The sequence below is a fragment of the Nicotiana tabacum genome, chromosome 15, assembly GCF_000715075.1.
Source record: "Nicotiana tabacum cultivar K326 chromosome 15, ASM71507v2, whole genome shotgun sequence".
Classification (NCBI taxonomy): Eukaryota; Viridiplantae; Streptophyta; class Magnoliopsida; order Solanales; family Solanaceae; genus Nicotiana; species Nicotiana tabacum.
Genome location: NC_134094.1, coordinates 91,291,866 through 91,319,273, shown reverse-complemented (window position 1 = coordinate 91,319,273; position 27,408 = coordinate 91,291,866). Strand labels below are relative to the sequence as shown.

Below are 27,408 nucleotides of genomic sequence, written 5' to 3'. Positions count from 1 at the left end.
ATAACTCAAATCCTTGTTTGTCGAATTTGTTTTTATATGATAATTTGGTATAATTGTCACTTTGATTTTTATGTGAATCCCGTGTGTTTGTTGAGTTGACATTTGTTGGAAATAATTAATTAAATAAGTTTAAAAAGAGGTATTTGTATATTTATCTGAAATTTGGATTAAAGAAGGCGTTGTCTTGTACTGAGCTATTTTCCCATCCTTGTTATTATTTTTGAGGTTTTATATACATTGTGTGGAGCCTTGTGCTATTTTCTGTGAAATTTAATTGATTTCGTTGTACTTTTGGAAAGGTTGTGGCCTACGAGCAATTTGTAATTACGAGTTGATTATGTTGTGTTGTTGTAATAATATTCTGTGTGAATTATTATGTGATTTGGGTTACTGTTATGCGGCGTATAAGGGTGGCATCCCACTGTTGATATTATGCAAGCATAAGGGTGGTATTTCACTGTTGTCGTGTGTTGGGATATTGTCTGGGCGGAGTGATAAGGGTGGCTATAAGAGCGATAAGAGTGGCTATTGAAATTGTCAGGACGACGGGATAAGGGAGGCTAATACAGGAGTGATAAGGATAGCTATAGGAGAGATAAGGATGACTATTGTCAGGGATAATATGTGATGATGTTGAGTTATTGTGTTGGTAATTTTTATGTGATGATGTGGGATTATTGTGCTGGTGATTTTCATGTGATGTTCTGATTTTTCCTTGAGTTAATATTTATATCTTGTGCAACTTGTCTTGTTGTTTTGGTAAACTTGATAATAGTCTGATCTATGTTGAAATTGTGAGCCTGTGGCTATTGCCGAGCAGATTATGTTATTGGCATGTGAACTGTCCGTGCAAATGAGATATGAAATATGGGCGAGATGTGCCAGGAAAATATAATGATTTTGTTATTGGCACGTGAACTGTCCGTGCAGATGTTATATGAAATGCGGGCACGAGGTACGGGGAGAATATAATAATTTTATTATTGGCATGTGAGTTGTTCATGCGGTTTTGATAGAAATATGGGCACGAAGTGCTGTAAAAATATGAAAGTGGGCTGATACCTGTGTTACAAAAATATGAAAGTGGGCTGAGACTCGTGTTTTATGATTATGAAATGAGGTGTCACAGAGTAACTTTTATTTGAAAGAATTATATTCGATAGATATTTATTTGCAAGAATTATATTTGAAAGATATTTATTTGAAAGAAGTATATTCGAAAGATATTTATTTGAAAGAATTATATGTGAAAGATTTATATTTGAAGGACTTGATTAATTGGTTATACTTGTGTTCCTTAATCGTTTGAGCAATAATTATGATGTTCGTGTTACCTTGCTGTTTATATCACTGGTTGATTTTGTTGCCATCATTGCTAGTTGTTTTCTAGTACTATTGTATACTGCTATATTGCGCAGGTTATTTGACTAGTAAGTGTCTTGACTGTACCTCATCACTACTCCACCGATGTTAGTCTTAATACTTACTGGGTACCGACTGTGGTGTACTCATACTATACTTCTGCACATTTTTGTGCAGAGCTAGGTATTGGAGATATCGAATTTGTATAAAGATTCGAGTGTGATCACAAGGATTCAAGGTAGAGCTGTTTCGTCATCGCAGTCCCTTATAGTCTTTCCATTTTATTGTATTGTAAACTCTTATTCGAACATTATTGTATATTTGATCCTCGAGATCATTCTATGTATTCAGTTAGAGTTCATAACTCAGTATTACCTGTCTTGGGAGGTTGTTATAATTGTTTTCGCTTTTGGCATCGACACCTTTATTAAATTATATGTTTCAAAAATAAAAAATGGCTCGAAGTGTAATTGTAATCAGCTTACCTAGTATTAGAGACTAAGTGCCATCACGACGCCCGTGGTGAGATTTTAGATCGTGACAACCACGAACACATCACTCTTATTAACCATATTGGATGGCATGGTAATAAAAAGAATTCCTACTTCTGTAGACAATTTGGTAAAAATAACATACAAAGAAGAGAGTTCTATGTACCTAGCTATTAAGCATTGCGGTCTGAATGTTGATTTGGTGCCCACCAAACAATTACTACTAAGTACTAAATGCTCAATAAAGCTTTACTGTTATAAATAGAATTGTATTTAAGGTAAATATCTATATTTTAGAGAGATTTTAGGGATTATTACTTGGTGGCTAAGTTACTCTTTCCTTGCAATATTCTTCTTTATTATTTCATTACACGTTATCAGCACGAGACTCTGCCATCTTAAGAAGCTTTTTGAGAAGACTAAGGTATAATTTTTCTCTTTTTTTAATTATGACTGATATTATGAAAAGAAAGTTCGTTGCCCTTGAAATTTCGGGTAAGAACTATATGTCATGGGTGTTGGATGCTGAAATCCATTTAGATGTAATGGGTCTTGGAGACGCCATTAAAGAAAAAAATAAAGCATCTACCCAAGACTGTGCTAAGGCCTTGATTTTCTTGCGCCATCATCTTGATGACGGGTTGAAAATAGAATATCTCACAGTCAAAGATCCACTTGTTTTGTGGAATAGCTTAAAGGAAAGATATGACAACTTAAAGTTGGTCACTCTTTCACAAGCGTGATACGATTGGGCTCATCTGAGGCTCCAAGACTTCAAGTCTGTTTCTGAATATAATTCTGCGATGTTCAGAATTACTTCTAAATTGAAACTCGGTGGAGATAGTATCACTCACTATGATATGCTTGAAAAAACGTTTACAATGTTTCATGCCTCCAATATGGCCTTGCAACAACAGTACCGAGAGAAATGTTTTAAGAAGTACTCTAAGTTGATTTCTCTTCTCCTTGTGGCTGGATGAAACAACGACTTGCTCATGAGAAATCACGAAAATCGACTCACTGGGTCTACACCATTGCCTGAAGTGGATGAGGTGTATTCTCACTATGCTAAGCGTGGAAAAGGTCGTGGCCAAGGAAGAAATTCTCCTAGTGTTAATCATCCTCCAAAGAAAAATAACCACCAAAAGTGGAAAGGGAAAGATGATAATCCAAAGGCAAAGGATTCAGAAACTGAATGTTATCATTGCGGTAGAAAAGGGCATTGTGCAAATATTTGTCGTATGCCAAGATATTTGGTTGAGCTTTATCAAGCATTTCTAAAGAATAAAGGTCATAAAACTAATTTTATCTTTGACAATGAATTTGACATCACCTACTTGGATGTGACAGACTTCTTTGAGCACCCTGATGGAAAAATAGACCACTTGATCGGTGATGGATCCGTGGTTAAAGATGATTGATTAGTTTGGCTCTTATTTTTGTCTATTCGCAGTAGCTAGTGAATAAACATCATGTAATCACATTTCTTTACATGAGTAGTAGTTATTAGTATCAATTAATAGTATTTATTTTATGAAATAGCATTAGTTCATTTTGATTAAATATAATTCTAGTATTCGCTTTAATCAATGTTTCAGTTTTTCTTTATCCTCGATGCTTGTTACTTAAAAAGAAACTTTGTTACATTTTTTCAAAACTAACTAATTAATGATCCTGAAAATCCTGATTGTAATTCCCAAAATGGTGCTATCTTCGTGTAGAAACCTTGTATTAGAGACTACTGGCACAATATTATTCCATATACATATCAAGAATATGGCGAATCAATCTTTATTGACCATTTCGGTTGATGGCATTGAAAGTGATTATTATCATGCTAGAAAGTGATTATTTGATCTCATTTATTGATATATCTGGGCTACGACAGACCTTCGAGGTCGAATGAAATTTTTGCATATATCAGCCATTATTGTGTAGTACTGTTGCTTAGCTTGGTAGTTGTTTTTTTTTTCTTCTTTTTCTTTAAACTAACATTTCTTTGTTGTGTGCAACCTCGTAGAAATTTTGATACATAAGTAAAGGAAATTTAGTTTACACACAAACATATATATAACTGATACGTGTGTGTGAGTATTTTAAACGTGATTAAAAGCACTATGATAGTGTTTTTGTTCCGTGTTTATGATAATAGTAAGGTTTGTTTCTTTTCCTTTTCTCTGAAAATACTAATATTTATTCATATATTTCTTTTTGTATGTCAAACCAGTGGAAGCAAATATGAATATCTCACAAAGCAAACTTGGATCAAAGTTTAATTGTAAAAATATTTATTTAATTGATTCATGTACGACACATACAATATTCAAAGAGAAGAAATATTTCTCTCATTTAAGTATGTGTAAGACAGATGTTACTATAATTCTGGTAGTAGTAATCTAATTGAAGGCTCTGGAAGAGCTACTATAACTCTGCCTAAGGGAACAATACTTATTATAGAGAATGCAATATTCTCCTCCAAGTCCAAGAGGAATTTGTTGAGTTTTAAAGATATCCGCCGAAATGGATTTCATATTGAGACAATAGATGGGAATAATCTTGAATATCTCATCGCTACCAAGAATGTCTCTGGCAAGAAAAGGATTATTGAGAAGTTCCCATCTTTATCTTATGGCATGTATTGGATAAGAATTAGTGCAATTGAGGCACATTCTATCGTAAACCAAAAGGTTACTGATCCCAATACTTTTGTACTTTGGCATGATCGATTGGGACACCCTGGATCAATTATGATGAGATGAATTGTAGAAAACTCAAATGGGCATCCATTAAAGAATTTAAAGATTCTTTTAAATAATGAATTTTCTTGCACTTCTTGTTATCAAGGCAAGTTAATTATTAGACCATCACCAACAAAGGTTGGGATTGAGTCCCCTGCGTTTTTGGAACATATACAAGGGGATATTTGTGGACCTATTCACCCACCTAGTGGGTCGTTTAGATATTTTATGGTCTTAATAGATGCATCTTCTAGATGGTCTCATGTGTGTCTATTATTATCTCGCAACCTCGCATTTGCAAAATTAATGGCACAAAAAATCCGATTACGGGCACAATTTTCCGATAATCCAATTAAGTCTATTAGACTCGATAATGCTGCTGAGTTTTTGTATCGACCCGACCGATCGTTTCAAGCATTTGCACTTCGCTCGATAATTTGAGGGCATGAGTAGCTCCGTATGATGTATTATGACTTATGTGAATCGTCGGTTTTGGTTTTCAGGTTATTCAGAATCAATTTGGAAGAATGAATTTCATGATTTAAGCTTTAAGTTGGAAGAGTTGACCAAGTTTGAGTTTTATGAATTTGACCCTAGAATAGAGTTTTGATGGTTCCGTTAGGTCCGGATGGTGATTTTAGACTTGGGAGTATGCCTGAATTTATATTTGAATGTTCCTAGAAGGATTTAACACTAAATGGCGAAAGTTAGAAATTTGAAGGGTTGAAAAGTTCATAAGTTTGACCAAAAGTTGACTTTGAGGATATCGGGTTCAGATTGTGGTTCTGAAAATTGGAATAGATTCGTTACGTTAATTGGGACTTGTGTTTAAAATTTGAGTTCATTTCGAGTTGGTTTGTTATGTTTCGGCGCGAGTTTTGGAAGTTCAAAGTTCATTCAGGTTTGATTTGAGGTGCGATTCGCCGTTTTAATATTGTTATGCGTGATTTGAGGCCTCGGGTAGGTCTGTGTTATGTTTTGGAACTTGTTGGTGTGCTTCGACGGGATCCCGAGTGGCTCGGATGAGTTTCAGACGAGGTTAAGATCATTTCAGATCATTTTTGTTAAGGCTGGGCAAGTCTATTCTGGTGTGGTCGCACCTGCGGACCACTGGGCGCAGGTGCGATGGACGCATGTGCGAAGATGAAGGCGCAGAAGAAGAATTGGTATCCCAGCATGAGGCTGCAGAAGCGGGTATTTTTTGCGCACCTGCGACATTGCAGGTGCGGTGGTGCTGATCGCAGAAGCGGAAGGAGCGCAGATGCAGACCCTTGGCTCGCACCTGCGATTGCGCAGAAGCGGAAGAAGTTTCGCAAGTGCGAGGGATTGCTATTGAGTGTGGATCCATAGATGCGGGAATTGCCTCGCAAATGCGAGGCCGCAGGAGCAGAAGTTTTTACGCAAATGCGAAGAGGCCTCGACAGAAGATAAAATCGTGGGTTTTGAGGTTATTTTCATTTATGGATTTTGGAGCTCAGATTGGGCGATTTTGGAGAGGGATTTTTCCACATGACTTGGGGTAAATCTTCTTGACTCACTTGTGATTATATTTCATGAATTAATCTTCGTTTTCGGCATGGGATTATTGATTTTTAAAGAGAAATCGGAGGAATTGTCTATAGTTTAATAAAATAAAATGTTGAGATTTGAATGTCGACTCGGAGTCGGATTTGAGTGAAACTAGTTGGTTGGACTCGTAATTGAATGAGTTTTCGGATTTTGTGAGTTTAGTCGGGTTCCGAGATGCGGGCCCGAGTTTGGCTTTTTGGCTCATTTTGGGCTTTTGATTAAAGATTCGACCTTTATTGATCGGGTTTGTTCCCTTTGGCATTATTTGATGTATTTGAGTTGCTTTTGGCTAGTTTCGAGCCATTCAGAGGTCGGTACGCGCGTGATTGTATTTCTGGAGCATCGTTTGGCTTGTTCGGTATTGGATTTGGCTTGTTCGAGGAAAATAACACTTCTAAACTTGGAGCTGAGGGTATGAGCCCTGATTATACATGTTATGTGATTTGTTTGGAGGTGAGACACATGCTAGGTGTGAGCACCTAATTTTTGACTGTCACGACCCAAAATCCATTAAAGGTCGTGATGGCGCCGGACACCGCCGTCAGGCAAGCCAAAAATAATTATTTAATTTGGTTCTCATTTTAATATTTTTGAAATCATATTTTCTTCAATTAAATAGTAAAAGATGGAATTCTTTATAGAGTAAATAATAATATTTTTAATAATTTCAATACAGGACAACCCATAATTACCCCAAAACCCGGTGTCACAAGTGCATGAGCATCAGCTAGGAATGTAAAATAAAATACAGCATCTGTCCGGAATACAAATTTGGACAGGAGAAATATGAATACTCTGAAGGAGACTCTGCCGGTTGCTGGTCGTAATATGGAATGCAACTCACGTAAGTCCCCGCATGCATACATGCCTCTGCTCTCACAATGCCACTAGTCACATATGTAACTGCACAAAAATGTACAGCAAGTGTAGTATGAGTACGTAAATCTATGTGTACCCAGTAAGTATCTAGCCTAACCCCGTAGAAGTAGTGACGAGGGGTCGACATCGACACTCACTAGTGGTCCAATAATATCAAGTATAGTAAGGAGGTGAGCAAATACGAGGTAAAGTAAATAAATGAAATAAACAAGTGTAAATATGTGGTACAATTATCCTTCTTACAATAAACGCAAGCTCTTAATTAGCAAATTCCTCCTCAATCGGAGCGCATATATATGTGTATACTAGATCTCACCAAGCAGGTTGTTATTATTCGAATCAGGGGAAAATTTACAGATACCCTGGCTTCTTGCCAAATATTACGCACGATTCCATGAGGATATGATATAGGAAATATCGAGGCGTACGACCCGATCCAACATAAATATTTAAACTGTGCACTGCCGAGGGTCGAACAACACGAACAATAGATGCATCTATTAAACTGCCGAGGCGAACGACCCGCTCCCATGAGAGTGTGGTACATAAATCCTGCCGAGGCGAATGACCCGATCCCATAAGAGTGAAATACATAAACCTTCCGAGGCGAACGACCCGATCCCATAAGAATAAGAAGCTTTGACGGTTCCTTGACCCCGCTCACGAATAAACGTGTGAGTTGTAATTTCTTTAACAAAAATCTTTCAATGAAACATATATGTATATATCCCGGAAACATGCCGTAAGAGGAGTAACGTTATTCAGTGACTAATCATGAACTTGTGAAGTCTCTACAAAAGCAATTCTAGTCTCAAGTAGTAATGTAAAACAGAGGAATTAAATAGGAGAGAGACTGCTCAAATAGTACAGCTATAGCATGATGTGAACCTAAGTCTACCCGGATAATAACATAAATCTAACTACGTACGGACTCTCGTCACCTCGTGCGTACGTAGTCCCCGCAACAAGTTGCACACATTAAATACAATACCTAGGGGTAGTTTTCCCCCTCACAGAGTTAGGCAGGAGACTTGTCTCGTCTTAAAGCTTACTTTCCAGACCAAAATTGTGCTTTAAATCCTCAACTCGGCGCCAAACGATCGAAGCTAGCCAAATAAGATGCAACCCAATCAAAATATACTCTAATACTCATAATTAATCAATTTATAGCAATTTCCAACTCCACTTGAAAAATCGATAAAGCAATCCTCGGGCCCACGTGCCCGGATTTTAAAAATTTTCGAAGATAAACATTAACCATAACATTACGAACTCAAAGATATGATTCATTCTCAATTCCACGCCCACATTCGTGGTCAAAATCCAAAAATATCAATTTCTAGGTTTTTTCTTCAAAATCCCAAATTTCTATAAATTTTCATGCTTGAATTCATATACATATCATGTATTTAACTCGCAATGTGCAGAAATCACTTACCCCATTATAGTTGATGAAGATGGTACTCCAAAAGTGCTCCAAAATCGGCTCCCATGGACAAAATGAAGTGAAATTGAGCCAAACCCTCATTTTAAAGAAACACGCCACCCAGCCCGACCTTCGCACCTGCGGTCAAATAGCCGCTTCTACGTCTCCGCACTTGCGAAATTCCATCGCAGGTGTGGCTCCAGCTCGGCCCAATAGTCCCGGCATCTACGCACCATGTAGCGCATCTGCGCATCCGCTTCTGCGGTCACCAAGCGCTTCTACGCTCGCGCACCTGTGCGTTTATGCCCGCTTCTACGGCCCGGGCCTTTTGGACAGCCTCCGCTTCTACGATCCTCATGGCCGCTTCTGCGGCTTCGCACATGCGGCCCTAACCTCACAGGTGTGGTTACACCAGAAGAAAGCAGCCTCAGCATTTCCCCCAAACACAACTCTATCCGTTAACCGTCCGTAATCCACCCGAGGCCCCCAGACCCCCAACCAAACATACCAACAAGTCCTAAGACATCATACAAACTTAGTCGAGCCTTTAAATCACATCAAACAATGCCTAAAACATGATTCACCCTCTAATTTAAACTTAACGAACTTTGAAACTTCAACTTCTACAATCGATGTCGAAACCTATCAAATCACATCCGTTTGACCTCAAATTTTGCACACAAGTCATGATTAACATTACAGACCTACTCCAAATTCCGGAATCAGAATCCAACCCTGATATCAAAAAGTCCACTCCCGGTCAAACTTTCCAAAAACCTTTAAATTTCCATTTTTCGCCAAAAGACCCCGAAACGACCTACGGACCTCCAAATCCACTTCTGGACGCGCCCCTAAGTCCAGAATCACCATACAGAGCTATTCCCAGGCTCAGAATCCCAATCGGACATCGATAACATTGAAATGCTCTTCAACCCAAATTTATGAAATTCCTCCAAAATGCCAACTTTCCACAATAGGCACCGAAACGCTCTCGGGTCATCCAAAATCCGATCCGGACATACGCCCAAGTCCACAATCATCATACAAACCTGTTGGAACCTTCGAATCCTGATTCTGAGGTCGTTTACTCAAAAATCTCACCTTACTAAATTTTTCCAACTTAAAGTTTTTGAAATGAGAATTTTCTTTCTAAATAAACTCTGAATTTTCCCGAAATTAAATCCCGACCATACCTACAAGTAATAAAACCTGAAGTGAAGCTACTCAAGGCCTCAAACCGCCGAACGACACACTAGGGCCCAAAATGACCGGTCGGGTTGTTACATTCTCTCCCACTTAAACATACGTTCGTCCTCGAGCACCTATCCGTGCCACCACAACCCAGTTGGGTATATTAGCTCGAGCCAATCTGAAGATTCTCCCCTTTATTTAGTCAAATAAGCCTTAGTGCCAAATTCCAACATCCGAAATCCTCCACCAGGCCTGTTTCTAACATACGAGCACTGTATCAATTACTACACACTGCACCAAACACGATTGTATACCCTTACTGAATTCTTACCATGCACCACGTAACTCATTTGCCCAAGGCAATCTTTCCAAAGCACAATAGCTAAAATTTCCACTGACCGAAGCCCGTAGTGTACCTCATGACCAATTAAGCCTTGCTTTAACTCTCGCGACACTGCCACGACAAAGAAGATGTGTAGAACTCATAGCCACATGCCGAATCACAATTTATGGAGTCCCCCCCGACAAGAACCATTACCTCATTATGGACTGATTAACAATATTTACTCTTTAATATGGTTCATATAAATTTGATCGCACTGATCCCAGGTCCAAAAATCTCGTCTCACCCAGTACAAGCTGCTCAGGCAATAAGCCACCTCAGACACTACCAAAAGTCTCATATGATGCCACAATGTGCCAACAAGCTACAAACTCAAATGTGATACATAAGGAAACGAACTCTAGAAAGATCTACTCAACCCACATAACTAATTTAAACAACCGAAAAGATGTTATGAACCTTCCTCAAGAAATGGGAAGCAAAACACACAATAATAAATGTGGGAAACTGTACTCAATAACACACTGTTACGGCGTGCAACCCGATCTATACATGATACCATTGCGGCGTGCAACCCGATCCACACATAATACCGTTGTGGCGTGCAACTCGATCTAACCATGATACCCGTGGCGGCGTGCCACCCGATCCAATCAACATATTCGTGGCGGCGTGCCACCCGATCGAACCATATACCCGTGGCGGCGTGCCACCCGATCCACACATAATAATCTAAAGAAAACACACATCGAGCTGTAACACTTATACTCATGAAGGGCCCGAATATCAATCATAATCATGCCAAGTGCATAATACAAATCCTGGGGAGACAGGTAGCGTCACATGCTATAAAACTCAAGCACAACTAAGGTGTGATATATGATCTGCATCTCGAGAGCCATCCTGCTCACATAACACCACAAACTATACAAGATCTCAATACGAGTGCGAATAATCAAACCGCCTCATAACCCACATGTCACAATAGAGACTACATGGAAGGGCCGATAACAGAAATATCATCCAAGGCCCGAAGACCCCTCTAAAAACAATGCTATGCTGAAATGAACACATCCGGCCTGATATAGGGCACACATTTACGTTTAGATGCATCCACGGACCTCAAACCGATTCTGATCATACCATGCTTGGATAAATAGCCCCTCAAGGACCCAAATGACTTATTCACGACACATAAGAAATGCTGTCAAATCAGAAACGAACTCACATGGTCCACAACCCAAGGAATAGAATGCCTCTCAGGCATAAACTCCCACACTTGCGATATTACCATGACCTCCATATTCGGTCTCAATCTTTAACAATCAAGTGACTGACATGTCACACGTATACGAATCCCCTCATGAGGCATGCTCCCACGATCACTCAGGTAGCAAGTCTGCACATCCATACCACCGACCATACTAATGCCATAAAGCGAATCGGGAATACACAAATCAGTACACTAAGCTTGTTACACAGGACACCGATCTCAGGTGACCCTGAAGACAATACCAGCTCACTCTAAACATCTGAATTCTTCCCTGCTCATCCGAGCTCTTGACATTCTTGTCGACATCAACTGCAACCTTGATCCTCAACCTCCAATTCCCATGCCGCTCACTGCACCTAACATACCAATACGCAAGAGTACAAGAATTTCATCATAACTCCCGAACTACCAATATGGTACACACTTCATCATATAGAAACCTTTCACTCATTTTAGGAGAACCATTGCCACACGTGACCGAATTCCCATAACTGCAGAAAATACAAACCTCGAGTAGTGGTCTAAACCACCATAATTCTTTTGGGATCCATTTACACATAACATGCCATAATACTCGAATGCCTTCAAATAAAAGCAATTACGGCAGCCGTCAAACGTCGCACGTACCGCCACAAATCACATGTATAACTCAACACGCTGAAGGAATTGATCATTGCCACCATCATGCCAATTCAACCATTTTTAACCGATCCGACTTCATTTAATTTACTCTGGACTTACCTTAGGAATAATAATAGCTCTATTTAACACATAATGAACCCAAATCCGCACTCATCCGGAGTGACCTTATTTCACGAGACCATGCTGTCTCAAAACCCACGAACCATCACATACTTTCCTTGTGCGCATATTCGCATCTTCAACGGGTACACCCATTCTGATAATTCTTCCATGAATCCAAAGTTATTTTCTCCCGTTCCTCCGATGCTGCACCGCAGACTGTAGATAACATAGAACATTCCAAGTCCCCTTTTTTCATAATCCACTGCCAAAACTCGATACTTAACCATACCACATACTCAAAATCCTTAGGCACCGCACCTTAAATTTTGAACCTACTAAGAACATTGTTGAGAGTCACCTACTCTGACTTGTCCCCGAATATAATCAAACTCCAAGGCCCTACTAGCACATGAACACCATCTCGAAGAAGCAACCGGATGAATTCCTTTCCTTATACATCACATCCACACGAAGCATAGACTCTGAGTCTACCCAAGACCTGAACATGAACCGATAAGGCCAAAGATATCACACATTCCTCAAATCCTTTGCTCAAGGTACCACTGATGTTTTCTTTCCTTAGTCGTAATAACACATCAATACACCGATAACCAGAAACCGTACAAGTTGAAAACTACGCAATCCAATCATAGACGGTGGGGCTCTCCCACTTAGCTTGAAGCTATAATTACATAACCCTGGGACCCGCCGAGGTTCCTTCTTCCCCATTGACATCAACAAAAAGTCCAACAACTCATTCCAAACTCGTAGTCATGTTGCATCCAAATAAAATCCATGGTCCTAGTCACTTCCCATCATGATTCCCAAATTGCTCTAAGCTTCCCTCAAGGCGTGTGGCTATCCTACCATGGAACCCATATGCTACTCTGCCACTCTTCCACTTTGGTCAAACCATCTCTTTTAAGAAACTCCTCGACTTCTACTTTTCACACTTGACCTCCTAACAATTCAACCACCGCAAGATACCTCCCACATGTCCTTCCTCGTCCTTTGCTGCCCAAATGTTTCCCCAAACCCAAACCCATCTCTGTAACATCCGAAACATGAGTCGCCACCAACTCTAAACCTCTTAGAAGATCATCTTTCTCGAGCCATCAATACTAGAAGTACCAATTCAATTCCAAAATCGCTACACTCTGTTATCTCTGACAACCGCATCTCAGGCACCAATTCACATCACCCTGCCCTGAAGGAAAATTGAAGAAGACCATAAAATCGGTGAACCTTAACGCATTCAACAAGGGCGATGACACCACATCACAGTTGAGAACTCTACCACGCTCGAAAATATCAAGTCTTGTTACTCCATTAACCAAAACCTGAACATTTATAGTATGATTGCCTTTCCTTTTCTGGAATTAAATGCTGAACCTCCATATCATGCACTGAGCAATCCTTCTTTCAAGTCATTCACCGCCTCGACGCCTAGACAAACATCTAACCATTGCATCATCACTATGTGATAGCAACACATGAATCATCATAACAATCAGTGCCAAATCTCAAACCATAGGCAATACTGATACTGAGCTGAAATGACAGAATATCCTTCCGCAAGGCGACGATAATAGCCCAATCAAATATGCAGGGAGAAATATCCCGCTCCACGTCTATAGTACCACTGCAACTCCTCGGTGCCCAATTGACATGAGTGCTTAACACCGTACAAGAATGAGTAGGAAGAAAATAAAGGCATAAGCCTCAAAGGAATCAAATCGCACGATGAGGAATTAAGAAAAGAAGTGCTCCTAACAGCCATGTAGCCTCTCGAAGATAAGTACAAACGTCTCCGTACCGATCAGCAAGACTCTACTAGACTTGCTCATGACTCGTGAGACCCAAGTGAACCTAATGCTCTGATACCATATTGTCATGACCAAAATCTGTTAAAGGTCGTGATGGCGCCGGACACCGCCGTCAGGCAAGCAAAAAATAATTATTTAATTTGGTTCTCATTTTAATATTTTTGAAATCATATTTCCTTCGATTAAATAGTAAAAGATAGAATTCTTTATAGAGTAAATAATAATATTTTTAATAATTTTAGTACAGGACAACCCATAATCACCCCGAAACCCGGTGTCACAAGTGCATGAGCATCAGCTAGGAATGTAAAATAAAATACAACATCTGTCCGGAATACAAATTTGGACAGGAGAAATATGAATACTCTGAATGAGACTCTGCCGCTGCTGGTCGTAATATGAAATGCAACTCACGTAAGTCCCCGCATGCATATATGCCTCTGCTCTCACAAGGCCACTAGTCACATATGTACCTGCACAAAAATGTGCAGCAAGTGTAGTATGAGTACGTAATCAACGTGTACCTAGTAAGTATCTAGCCTAACCCCGTAGAAATAGTGACGAGGGGTCGACATCGACAATCACTAGTGGTCCAATAATAGCAAGTATAGTAAGGAGGTGAGCAAATACGAGGTAAAGTAAATAAATGAAATAAACAAGTGTAAATATGTGGTACAATTATCCTTCTTACAATAAACGCAAGCTCTTAATTAGCAAATTCCTCCTCAACCGGAGCATATATATGTGTATACTGGATCTTACCAAGCAGGTTGTTATTATTCGAATCAGGGGGAAATTTATAGATACCCTGGCTTCTTGCAAAATATTACGCACGATTCCATGAGGATATGATATAGGAAATGTCGAGGCGTATGGCCCGATCCAACATAAATATTTAAACTGTGCACTGTCGAGGGTCGAACGACATGAACCATAGATGTATCTATTAAACTGCCGAGGTGAACGGCCCGCTCCCATGAGAGTGTGGTACATAAATCCTGCCAAGGCGAACGGCCCGATCCCATAAGAGTGGTAGAAGGAAATATCCCGCTAGGCGAACGACCCGATCGCATAAGAATAAGAAGCTTTGACGGGTCCTTGACCCCATTCACGAATAAACGTGTGAGTTGTAATTTCTTTAATAAAAACCTTTCAATGAAACATATATGTATATATCCCGAAAACATGCCGTAAGAGGAGTAACATTATTCGGTGACTAATCATGAACTCGTGAAGTCTCTACAAAAGCAATTCTAGTCTCAAGTAGTAATGTAAAATAGATGAATTAAATAGGCGAGAGACTGCTCAAATAGTACAGCTATAGCATGATATGAACCTAAGTCTACCAGGACAAAAACATGAATCTAACTATGTATGGACTCTCGTCACCTCGTGCGCACGTAGTCCCCGCAACAAGTTGCACACATTAAATACATCACCTAGGGGTAGTTTTCCCCCCTCACAGAGTTAGGTAGGAGACTTACCTCGTCTCAAAGCTTACTTTTTGGTACAAAATTGTGCTTTAAATCCTCAACTCAGCGCCAAACGATCAAAGCTAGACAAATAAGATGCAACCCAATCAAAATATACTCTAATACTCATAATTAATCAATTTATAACAATTTCCAACTCCGCTCGAAAAATCGATAAAGCAACTCTCGGGCCCACGTGCCCGGATTCTGAAAATATTTGAAGATAAACATTAACCATAACATTACAAATTCAAAGATATGATTCATTCTCAATTCCATGCCCACATTCGTGGTCAAAATCCAAAAATATCAATTTCTAGGGGTTTTCTTCAAAATCCCAAATTTCTACAAATTTTCATGCTTGAATCCATATAAAAATCATGTATTTAACTCACAATGTGAAGAAATCACTTACCCCATCATAGTTGATGAAGATGGCACTCCAAAAGTTCTCCAAAATCGGCTCCCATGGATGAAATGAAGTGAAATTGAGCCAAACCCTCATTTTAAAGAAACACACTGCCCAGCCCGACCTTAGCACCTACGGTCAAATAGCCGCTTCTGCGGCTCTGCACCTGCGGAAATTCCATCGCAGGTGTGGCTCCAGCTCGGCCCAACAGTCCCTGCATCTGCGCCCCATGTAGCGCATCTACGGTCACCAAGCGCTTTTGCGCTCACGCACCTGCGCGTTTATGCCCGCTTCCACGGCCCAGGCCTTTTGGCCAGCCTCTGCTTCTGCGACCCTCATGGCCGCTTCTGTGGCTCCGCACCTGTGGCCCTAACCTCGCAGGTGCAGTTACACCAGAAGACAACAACCTCAGCATTTCCCCCAAACACAACTCGATCCGTTAACCGTCCGGAATCAACCCGAGGCCCCAACCAAACATACCAACAAGTCCTAAGGCATCATACGAACTTAGTCGAGCCTTTAAATTATGTCAAACAATGCTTAAAACATAAATCACCCTCCAATTCAAACTTAACGAACTTTGAAACTTCAACTTCTACAATCGATGCCGAAACCTATCAAATCACGTCCGATTGATTTCAAATTATGCACACAAGTCATGATTGACATTACGGACCTTCTCCAACTTTCGGAATCAAAATCCGACCCAGATATCAAAAATTCCACACCTGGTCAAACTTTCCAAAAACCTTCAATTTTTCATTTTTCGCCAAAAGACCCCGAAACGACCTATAGACCTCCAAATCCACTTTCGGACGCGTCCCTAGGTCCAGAATCACCATACGGAGCTATTCCTAGGCTTGGAATCCCAATTAGACATTGATAACATTGAAATGCCCTTCAGCCCAAATTTATGAAATCCTTCCAAAATGCCAACTTTCCACAATAGGCGCCGAAACGCTCCCAGGTCATCCAAAACCCGATCCGGACATAAGCCCAAGTCCAAAATCATCATACGAACTTGTTTGAACCTTCGAATCTCAATTCCGAGGTCTTTTACTCAAAAATCACACCTTAGTATATTCTTCCAACTTAAAGTTTCCGAAATGAGAATTTTCTTTCTAAATCAACTCCGAATTTTCCCGAAATTAAATTTCGACCACACGTATACGTCATAATACCTGAAGTGAAGCTACTCAAGGCCTCAAACCGCCGAATGACATGCTAGGGCTCAAACGACTGATCAGGTCATTACATTAACCATGCTTGAATTGTTTTCACTCATCTCACCAATACTTCACTTTCCACTCCATCTTTCCCGCTCCCATTTTCCCCACGCGTATCCCCACTCCACTTTACCACTCATTCCCCACTTATTCCCCACTCATGTCCACACTCCACTTTCCCACTTTACTTTTTCATTTTTTATCCCCCACTCCTTGTCCCCCACTCCATACCCCCTTTTCCACCTTGAAGCAACCTCAAAACGTCACTAAAATTATACCCCCAAAATCAACTTTATCTCCATCCTAAAATACCCCATAAAACACCTCAAAATCCATTTCAAAAGGGCAGCAAAATCAGTTGCGAAAATAGCCAAAAAAACAACAAAAAACAGCTGAAATCAGCCCCAAACTCCAGCCAAAAAATGACCTCCCTCAGCCCGAAAACGCAGCTGAAAACTAGCTATTTTCACACCTCTAAACCCCCCTTTAAAACCAGCCAAAGCAGTAACAAAAACGAGCCTTCAACCTCCATTTTCGGACAGCCGAACACTCCGTCCATTTTCTTCCAGATATCAGCCTTCAAACACCATAAAAACGAGCTGAAATACCACTTATAAACACCATTAAAACAGCTCCAAAATCTTATATTAATCCTGTTGAAGCTCTATGCTCGAGGTCATTGCCGGTTCAAGATTTTCGTCGTGGTCTCCGAGTGACGGGTCTGTTCGTTTTCAACCTCATCGAGGTATTCTTCTTGTAAACCAGTTGGAAGATCTTTGATATTCTGAAAGTTATAAAATGTCCAGTTCTTTACATTTATCTTGTTTCCTTCCATTTTGTTAGTTCAGTGAATGCTTGTTCATTTCGTCATCGCTATATGCTAGCATGCTTTTGGTTTGTTACCTTGATTAGTTTATCCATTTTCTTGATGGTTATTGTTTTTTTGTAGATTTGTGTTGTGATAATAAATCTGGTAAAGTGGGAACTTGTAGTCCTACTTTGTTTACAACTAAAAGCTTTAGGCTGAATTTGGTTAGCCACTCACTGGGCCATGAGTTTGAGTTGAGAACGAATTGACATGTGTTCATTAGTAGTAGTTAAATAAGAATTATTGTATGTTCTATCAAATTATTTGTCGAATTTGAGATAGGATTTTAAAATATTGATTTGAATTGGAAGTAGTAATTAATGTTAGGGGGAATTAGATTACATGAAAAGACAATGGAGCTGGCCCAAATGCAAATAAGAATAAGCGTCATCTCTTTCCACGAAGCTAGTATGCTTTTAGGCATGCCCCTGATTAATCAAATTTTTGTAATTATGTATACGTTCACGTGACATAATTACGATTTCCAAAATTAAAACCAAGGTATGCGTTCGCGCAACTTTGGACGCAACAATCTTAATAATTAAATAAAGTATTATTAGTTGTGTACACATACACGCGACATAACTTTGGCACACCAAAAAAAATGAGTACACGTACGCGTGACTCATTTCAAGATAATTTTCATAAATATAATCAAGCAATAAAAGCGGATAGATAAAACATGAAAATCAATAAATCACAGTTTGTCCAAAATTAACTGAAGCCAAGTTGGAGTCAATAAAGTGACCGTGCTAGAACCACAGGACTCGGGGAATGCTTTACACCTTCTCCCCGGTTAACAGAATTCCTTACCCAGATTTTATTTTCACAGACCAATAATAATAGAGTCAAACCTTCCTTTGACTCGGGATTCAAATAAAAGGTGACTTGGAACACCCAAAAACTTAATTCCAAGTGGCAACTCTGTACATAAAATAATCTCTACTCAAATTTGTCACTTCAAATGGAAAAACTCTTTAACCCACAATCCACTCATATATCTTGGGGGGGGGGGAGGGTGGGAGGGTAAAAAGGGGTGTGCCAACTCTGGCGACTCTGCTGGGGAACTCGAACCCAGAATCTGTGGTTCAGGGTTCAGAATTCGAGCTTGTAATATAATCTATACTTCGCTTTCTTGATTGTTTCTATTACTGTGTTTGTGGGCCTAATGTGCTAATTGCCTCTCATTTACCGCTTTGATATTAGTTGAACTGTATTAAACTATCTTCTTACGCCTCCTTTATGAGTCTTCTAAAAATATGGTGCACACGTACGCGTGACCCACTTTTCTGTTAGAGGTCATACCAAATAGAACGAGGTTGGATCAGCAACTAGGCCGGGTAGACTTTCGTGCTCCCGGTACATTGCCCCCACCTCGGCTCGAGCTGTCCGCTTAGGTAAGCCATGTCTAGAACACCCCCCAGGTTTTTAAACCTAGAATAATATAGCCTCATGCCGGATCCCTTGTAGGAATTTGTTTGCATCGCGTGCATTTGACTTTGGGGACTCAACACAGTGGTTGGGTCTATCTAGGACAAGTGTACCGAAAATAAAAGACCATCCTGATGCATCCTACGTGCTATTTGCGCATTTGTTTGTTTCGCCTTGCATGTTGATCGAATTCTAGAATAGGGAAAGAAAATCAAGAAAAAAACCAAGAGTGAGGTAGGAAAGAGAAAATTCCCCTGGTTCTGAAAAATCAGGTATTCGAGAAATCCTGAAACTCTGCCCAAATTTTGAAAAAAAAGAAAAAAAGAAAAATAAAAGTCATTTCAAAATGAGTCAATATCTTCAAAAAGCATGTTTTAATGTTGTGTCAAAACTGACCGAACTACGCGGGCTTGATTCTCACCGGATGTGAGATACGTAGGCAAACCTTATTGGTTCCGTTCCCCAATTTCCAAAAATCTAAAACTACTTTCCTTAATTCCTTCTTAGAATTCTTTCCTTAGAAAATTCAAAAAAAAAAAAAAAATCAAATCTGAAAATATTTTCCTTCTTTTCCGAAGTCTTTCATTAGAAAAAAATAAAAAAAATAAATTCAAATCAGAATCCAAAATATTTTCTTTCTTCTTTAGAAGTCGTTCTTTTGGAAATTCAAAGACAAAAATATCAAAATCAATTTTTTTTTCTTTACAAGTCTTTTCTTTAAAAAATTCCTAAAGAACAAATCAAAAAAAAGAAAAAGAAAAAGAAAAGCTAGCTTATGTACTTTGTTCCCGGTATCTTGAACTATGTAATGATCTGATTCATGCGGCGTCATGATAGGTAGGCAATCCCCATCGAATTCTATCGTAGCCATTAAATAAACCGAGTGAAAAAAAAAGAAGAAAGAAAAAGAAAGAAATGAGTGACAAAAAGTAACAACGAAAACAAAGAGCAAAAAAAAAAAAAAAGCAAGAGTGAAAGATCCAAAAAGAGAACTCTGTGTCGAGTTTGACAAAGAAAATAACAGAAAGTTTCCGTGAATATGCTGTCAAATGGCGCGAGGGTAAAGCCTCCAATGGACGAAGCAAAAATAGTTATGGTCTTCCTACAGGCCCAAGTGGCGGACTACTTCCAGAACATGATGTTCGCTATGGGTAATCCGTTTGCCGAGGCTATCAAAATTGAGGAGAGGGTCGAAAATGGTTTAAGAACGGGCCAAATCTTGAGTCATGTTGCCTTTAAGGCCACATCACAGACCATTCAGAATGGTTCGAGGGGTTTTGATGAACAAAAATGGGAGAGAAGAGGGAGCCATGCTTGCTTCTAGCTCGAGGGGGCCCGCAGGTTATTCAACCAATCATATATGCTTCCTAAGGCCCCACAACACTATTATCCCCATCAAGAGACTGCTTATGCCATGGCACCACCTCCCTATGCGGTGATGAACACTCAACCTTACATGCGGCCACAACATTATACACAAAACCGAGATCCACCTCCCAGAAATGCCCGTCCCTATCAAGCTCCATATAATCCCCAACAAAATATTCCCCACTTCAATCCTCGCCCAAGACAGCCTCCCAGAAGGAACCAGTTCACCCCTATTGGTGAATCATACTCTAGCTTGTTCCAAAAGCTAGTCAGGATAGGTCTGCTATAGCTAGTGGCCCCGAACTGGCCAAACCCCGAGTTCCCCTCGCACCGAGCTGATGCTAGATGTGAATACCACTCTGGAGCAGTAGGACATCATACTGAAGACTGTTGGACTCTTAAAAGAGAAGTAGAAGACCTCATCGATGTCAAGGCAATAGTTCTTAGGGATGAAGATGCCCCTAATATGACGAACAATCCTCTGCCTACTCACACCAGTGGGCCAGTAGTTGGAATAATCTGTGATGATAGGGAGACATGAGAATTCTTCCAAGTCCTTTGGAAAATTAGTTACTGTGAAAGTTCCCATGCTGTAAGTCCTAAAATCCGATAGACAATATGGGGAGCGGTTTGATCAAAAGTCAAAATTTAAGTGCTGAATCCATATCAATAAAAATGGTTTAATGCCGTAGTAATACTGATGTGCAAGTCCGTGGCTAAGATGTCGCTTAGTAACTGGAAAGTCACTCCTTTTTTTTCCATTAGGAGACATGGTAACTTATTTTGTCGTCTTTTCTTCTTCTTTTTGTGTTATCGGACCTTGCTATCCTTTATTGAATAAAACAAATAGTAAGTCATTTTGTGTCCATTTTGTGCATAGTTCTTTTCACGCTAGTTCTAGTGACATGACATGCATACGAAATTTTTGTCCAGATCCTAGAAAACTAATTTAGTCTTGAACTGGTTAACTGAGAACAAGACACTTTTGAGGATGAATACACAGTCGAAACACTTCAGAATTAAGCTCAGTTCAGATTTATGTGGAACTAGAATAGTCATACCCGTGGGGTTAATGATCTTTACCTTCAAATCATTGTGAAGATCGGGTTTGAGGAAGAATTAATTGAAGTTTGGTGAAACATTTGACATTAATGGATGAAAAGTGTCTTTTGACCATGACACACCAAGAAGACAGACATGTTCATCAATGTTGTGATCACGAAAGGATACTATGTTTGGCGTTCTCGAGGCTGGGAGGCCCTTTTTCGGCTATCCAAATACTTTATACCCTTCGTTACCCATTGTTGAGCCTGTGTTATTTCTTTGAACACCCTCTTTTGGAATCAAGTTTAGAGTCAAAAGTCAAAAAAATGAAATGAAAAAAAAAATGAAAAGAAAAGTCCATGCCCCAAGAGTACCAACTGGGGCAACTCTTAGAAAGTTCAAGTGAAAAAAGAATAAGAAAAGAACAGTCAAAGATCCATGCCCCTAGAAAATAAAAGCTGGGGCAACTTGTTTGGAAAAAAAAAGGAAAAAGAAAAGAATAAAAGAAAAAAAAAGAAAAAAGAAAAAAAAAGAAAGAAAGATAAAAAAAAATATAGTTAGGTCAGATGTTTGAACTACGTTTGACATGATTCCTTAAAAACGGGATACATATGCAATCTTACACGGTTCAGTCCAACCAAATAAGGATAAAAAAAAATCCAGTATCTAAAACTGGGGCATGAGTTTGTTTTAGTTTTTTGAAAGAGTCGATTCCAAGAGTTGTAAGTGTAAAACCCATCATATTGAGTCTACTTTGAGCCTTCATGCCGTCCTTTGTTTCTAACCATATCTAAAAGCCTTCCAACCAAGACCTCCTGATTAGTTTTGAGAATGCCGAGGGAAATCCACAATGAGCAATGGTTGTCATATGGAGGACATGGCCATGGTTCTTGCTCAAGAAATCAAGAAAAAAAAATGAGAGAGTCTTACTAGTGAAAACCCTCACAGGCACTGTAAGACGACGGTAAGTAGAGATAAATAAATGAGAGAGACTAGTTGGTGAAAATCTCTCGGGGCACCACTAGTCGAAAGTATGTTGTGAAACTGATGCAAAGAATTAACACAAACAAGACCGACTTCAAGGCCCGAAGGAATAGCGAAAGGAATGATTAGATCAGTTTGATAGATCAGGCCGTTGAGTCCAAAATGCATGTCATGATCATTAAGGCTAGTTACCTCATTCAAAAAATTTTAAAAAAAACAAAAAACAAACAAACAAAGCCTCTTCCTTATATATATAAAGAACTCTTCCTTCTTTCCTTCTTGATGAAGGCATCTCTTGTAAATATAGTTTCTTTATATTGTTTCTTCGTATCATTATATCCTTTGCTTTGAGTTAGTCCTTGTCAAAATAAGTAAGAAAGGATTTCATAAACTGCTACCAGCTTTTCAGTTGCACAAAGCAAATTCTGGCTAGAACATTCAAGATAACATTATCAGAGAAGTAACATGCACACACAGTTGTTACAGTCGACAAGTCTTGAGGATTCGTGCAGTACAAAGGTTCCCCCGAAAGATATTTCTGTTTGCCTACTTGTCAAAAACAAGCAAAGAAAAGACCGCAAGATTGACTACGAGTTCCCTGTAGTACTGAATAGAGACTATGAAGTGTGCACATCATGTAAAAGGCGCATACCCAGTTGCTATTCTCTCTGATAAACAAATTTCTCGAAAAGCAAGAAGCCATTCAAGATATCAAAAAAGGTCACCTAAGCAAAGATCTCTAGTTGGGATAAGGCTGATTGAGCCACAAACACAATCAGGGTTGGTACAGAGAGCAAAAGTCTCTTGAAAACAACAATAGAGTCTACCAGCAGTGTAGCCAACTACCAATGCAGTCAGTCTTTCTGAAGGGAATGGGAACAAAGCCAAGCTACCAAAGACATCAAGGCCACAAACCGACCAACACTTTTAAAACTCACAATTTTTCATTGTTTGAAGCAGGAACAAAGCAGTGCAGAATGGCGATTCTTAAAGGACGAATGTCACCAAAGGTAAGTTTCCGCAAAATCTCCATTTTCTTTTATTTTTAGCATCCATCACTATTGTTCATCCAGATCATTTTCGTAGCTTAACCCAAGTAGAACCTTTTCGCCTAGGGGGATCCAACTCATAGTTCCGAGTAGAAGTACTCATCGCTCAGGTTGTTTTACGTAGCTTAACTCAGGTAGAATCGTTTCTCCTAGGGGATCCGCTCATAGTTCCGGATAGAAGTACTCTTCGCTCAGGATGTTTTACGTAGCTTAACTCAGGTAGAACTGTTTCGCCTAGGGGGATCCAACTCATAGTTCCGGGTAGAAGTACTCTTCGCTCAGGATATTTTAGGTAGCTTAACTCAGGTAGAACTGTTTCGCCTAGGGGGATAAAGCTCGTAGTTACGAGTAGAAGTACTCTTCGCTCAGGTTGTTTTACGTAGCTTAACTCAGGTAGAATCGTTTTGCCTAGGGGTATCCAACTCATAGTTCCGGGTAGAAGTACTCTTCGCTCAGGATGTTTTACGTAGCTTAATTCAGGTAGAACCGTTTCACCTAGGGGGATCCAGCTCATAGTTCTGGGTAGAAGTACTCTTCGCTCAAGATGTTTTACATAGCTTAACTTAGTTAGAACCGTTTCTCCTAGGGGGATACAGCTCATAGTTACGTGTAGAAGTACTCTTCGTTCAGGTTATTTTACGTATCTTAACTCAGGTAGAACCATTTCGCCTAGGGGGATCTAGATCATAGTTCCAGGTAGATGCACTTTTTGCTCAAGTTGTTTCACATAGCTTAACCCAGTTAGAACCTATTCGCATAGGGGGATCCAGCTCATATTTTCGGGTAGAAATACTCTTTGCTCAGGCTTGTTTTACGTAGCTTAACCCAGTTAGAACCTATTTGCCTAGGGGGATCCAACTCATATTTTCGGGTAGAAGTACTCTTTTCCCAAGCTTGCTTTTCATAGCTTAACTCAGGTAGAACCTTTTAAGCTAGAGGGATTCAGCTCATATTTTCGGGTAGAAGTTCTCTTAGCCCAGGCTTGCTTTTCGTAGTTTAACCTAGGTGGAACCTTTTCGCCTAAGGTATTCAGCATTTTATCAATAATACAGGGTACCAACCCTTGGTTACATTTCCTTTTCAGTAATACAGGGCACCAACCCACAATCAACACATATATCTTTTTTGGGGGGGGGGGGGTTAAAAGGGGGGGTGACACTAGGTGACAGGCGTGTGGATGTGCACCGTAGAAATTGAAACTCAGTCAATTCCGTAGAGCTGTGTAGTTAATTAACTTGTATTTTTCCATGTATTTTTCATGTGTTATAGAAACTGAGTTATGACTCATATTAGAAATCATGCTTAGGCAAATGTTGGTATTATTGGGACCCACTGAGGTCATTTATACTGTCAAATTATTTGTTTAAATTGTAATTTCTTACTCAGTCATATACATTTATTGCATATCATATCTCAGTCTCTGTTGTTATTTATTGATACATCATATCATCATTTTGGGCTAGTTTCATGACATTGTGAGCCCGAGAGACTGTAGAGATTGATGACCGAGTGAGGTTGAGGGCCTGATTGTGAGGTTATTGATACTATGGCACGTGAGTTGTCCGTGCAGATCCAGATATTGATACTATAGCATGTGAGTTGTCTATGCGAATCCAGATATTGATACTATAGCACGTGAGTTGTCCGTGCAACATGTGAGTTGGCCAGGCAGATCCAGTTATTGATACCATAACACGTGAGTTGTCTGTGCAGCACATGAGTTGTCCGTGCAGACTATAGCACTTGGGCTGAAGGATCCCCTCCGGAGTCTGCACACCCCCAGTGAGCGCAATTGCTAGCAGTTATTATGTTTGGGTTGGATCGGCCCTGTACAGTACTGAGTGTGCTAAGTATTGAGCATGATGAGTGAGAATACGACACAGTGATATTGAGTACTCTAAGAGAGTGTGAGTACATGAGTTCATCATTGAGATGCATTACATTTGACATGCGTACTTGATATACATGCATATAGATGCATTTCCTCATGCTACCCAGTTTTGGTCACATTCATGATTTCACTTGTATATTGACATGTAGGCATAAAGATGTATTTTCCTCATGCTATCTGAAAAACGAAACATCTTGTTTATTGTTGAAAGGTTTTTGGGAAAATCATAGTTTTCAAACTTATTCATATAATTTGAGGTTTTCTGTAAAAGATCTGGGATCTACTGTTATACTTGAAAAACATGCCTATTTTTCCGTAACTGCGAACCAGCTGAATTATTTTTTGTACCATATTTATCATATTGTTATGAACTGTTGCTGGTTATTGGAGTTGGACCCTGACCCTTGTCCCAGCTAGTCACTACTTTCAACCTAAGGTTAGGTTTGTTACTTATTGAGTACATGTAGTCAGTTATACTTATACTACATTTCTGCAGCTTACATACAGATGTTGGATGCTGATGTTGCTGTGCACGTCGGGAGCAGGATTTAAAGCTGTATCTGCATTCCGGTCATAACTTCATTAATCTGTTCATGTATATTTCAAACAGATGATGTACTTTATTTCATACTAGCTTTATAAATTCTAAATCTTAGAAGCTCATGATTTGTACTACCAATTCTTGGGGAGTTGTATAAAATTCAGTTATCTCATCTTTGATTCACATCAATATTATTATATTATGTTATTTTGTTAATTGGATTACCTAGTGAGTTGGGTTAGGTGCCATCACGACAGTTTGGATTTTGGGTCGTGACAATTTTCATCCCAAGTATTTAATGATTATTGCTTATTAATTGGGATAAAAGTGGAACATCCTCTAGCTCATGTTCACACTCAAAATGGCCTTGCAGTGTCTTTGATTAAACGTCTGCAATAGTAGCAAGACCGTTACTCATGAAAACGAGGTTACCCACTTTTGTTTGGGGTCATGCCATTTTGCATGCAACAATGTTAGTTCGTCTCAGACTGACAAATTATCATAAATATTCCCTATTGCAATTAGTTTTGGGTCATGAACCTAATATATCCCATTTACGGATTTTTGGATGCGCAGTATATGTGCATGTAGCACCGCCATATCGCACCAAAATGGGTCCTCAAAGAAGGTTAGGAATATATGTTGGTTTTGAATCTCTCTCCATTATTCGCCACCTCGAAACATTAATGGGGGTTTTGTTCACTGCTCGATTTGTAGATTGTCAATTCGATGAGACACTTTTCCTAAAATTAGGGGGAGAAATTGGTGAAACCAATCGAGAAATTTTGTGGAAAAATCCATCATTGTCTCATCTTGATCCACATGCCTCTATTTGTGAAAAAGAGGTGCAAAAGATTATTCATTTGCAGAAAATAGCAAATCAAATGCCAGACGTATTTACGGATCTGAAAAAGATAACAAAATCACATATCCCTACAGAGAATGTTCCAATCCGTATTGATATCCCTGTTGGACAATCTTCTAGTGTTATAGCTAATGGGGCAAAAGCACGTCTAAAGCGTGGCCGACCATTGGGTTATAAGGGTCAGAATCCTAGAAAAAGAAAAACAAATGATCAAGATAATACTACGAAAGAGTCTCATGAAGAAATCCATAATTTAACCAATCCTGAGATTCATGAGAAAATCACTGAGCTTGAGACTCAAGCAAATAAGGAACTATCAATAAACCCAATCGATATTGAGACGAATTTGAACCGGTTGGATATAGTGGTGGATTATGTTTTTGCATATAATGTTGCATCTAGCATTATGCAAGATAGT

The 27,408-nt window shown here is 39.5% G+C and overlaps 1 protein-coding gene across 1 annotated transcript; it reads left to right on the top strand.

Annotated features, from left to right (window-relative positions):
- Window positions 1–2,848: 2,848 nt before the first annotated feature.
- On the top strand, window positions 2,849–3,274 carry LOC142169724 (uncharacterized). The gene has a single exon (XM_075231626.1). It carries the CDS (start codon window positions 2,849–2,851, stop codon window positions 3,272–3,274), a length of 426 nt encoding a protein of 141 aa, XP_075087727.1.
- The last annotated feature ends 24,134 nt before the right edge of the window (window positions 3,275–27,408 follow it).

Coding starts and splice junctions, on each gene's coding strand:
- LOC142169724 (XM_075231626.1), top strand. CDS start 2,849: ATGAGAAATCACGAAAATCGACTCACTGGGTCTACACCATTGCCTGAA.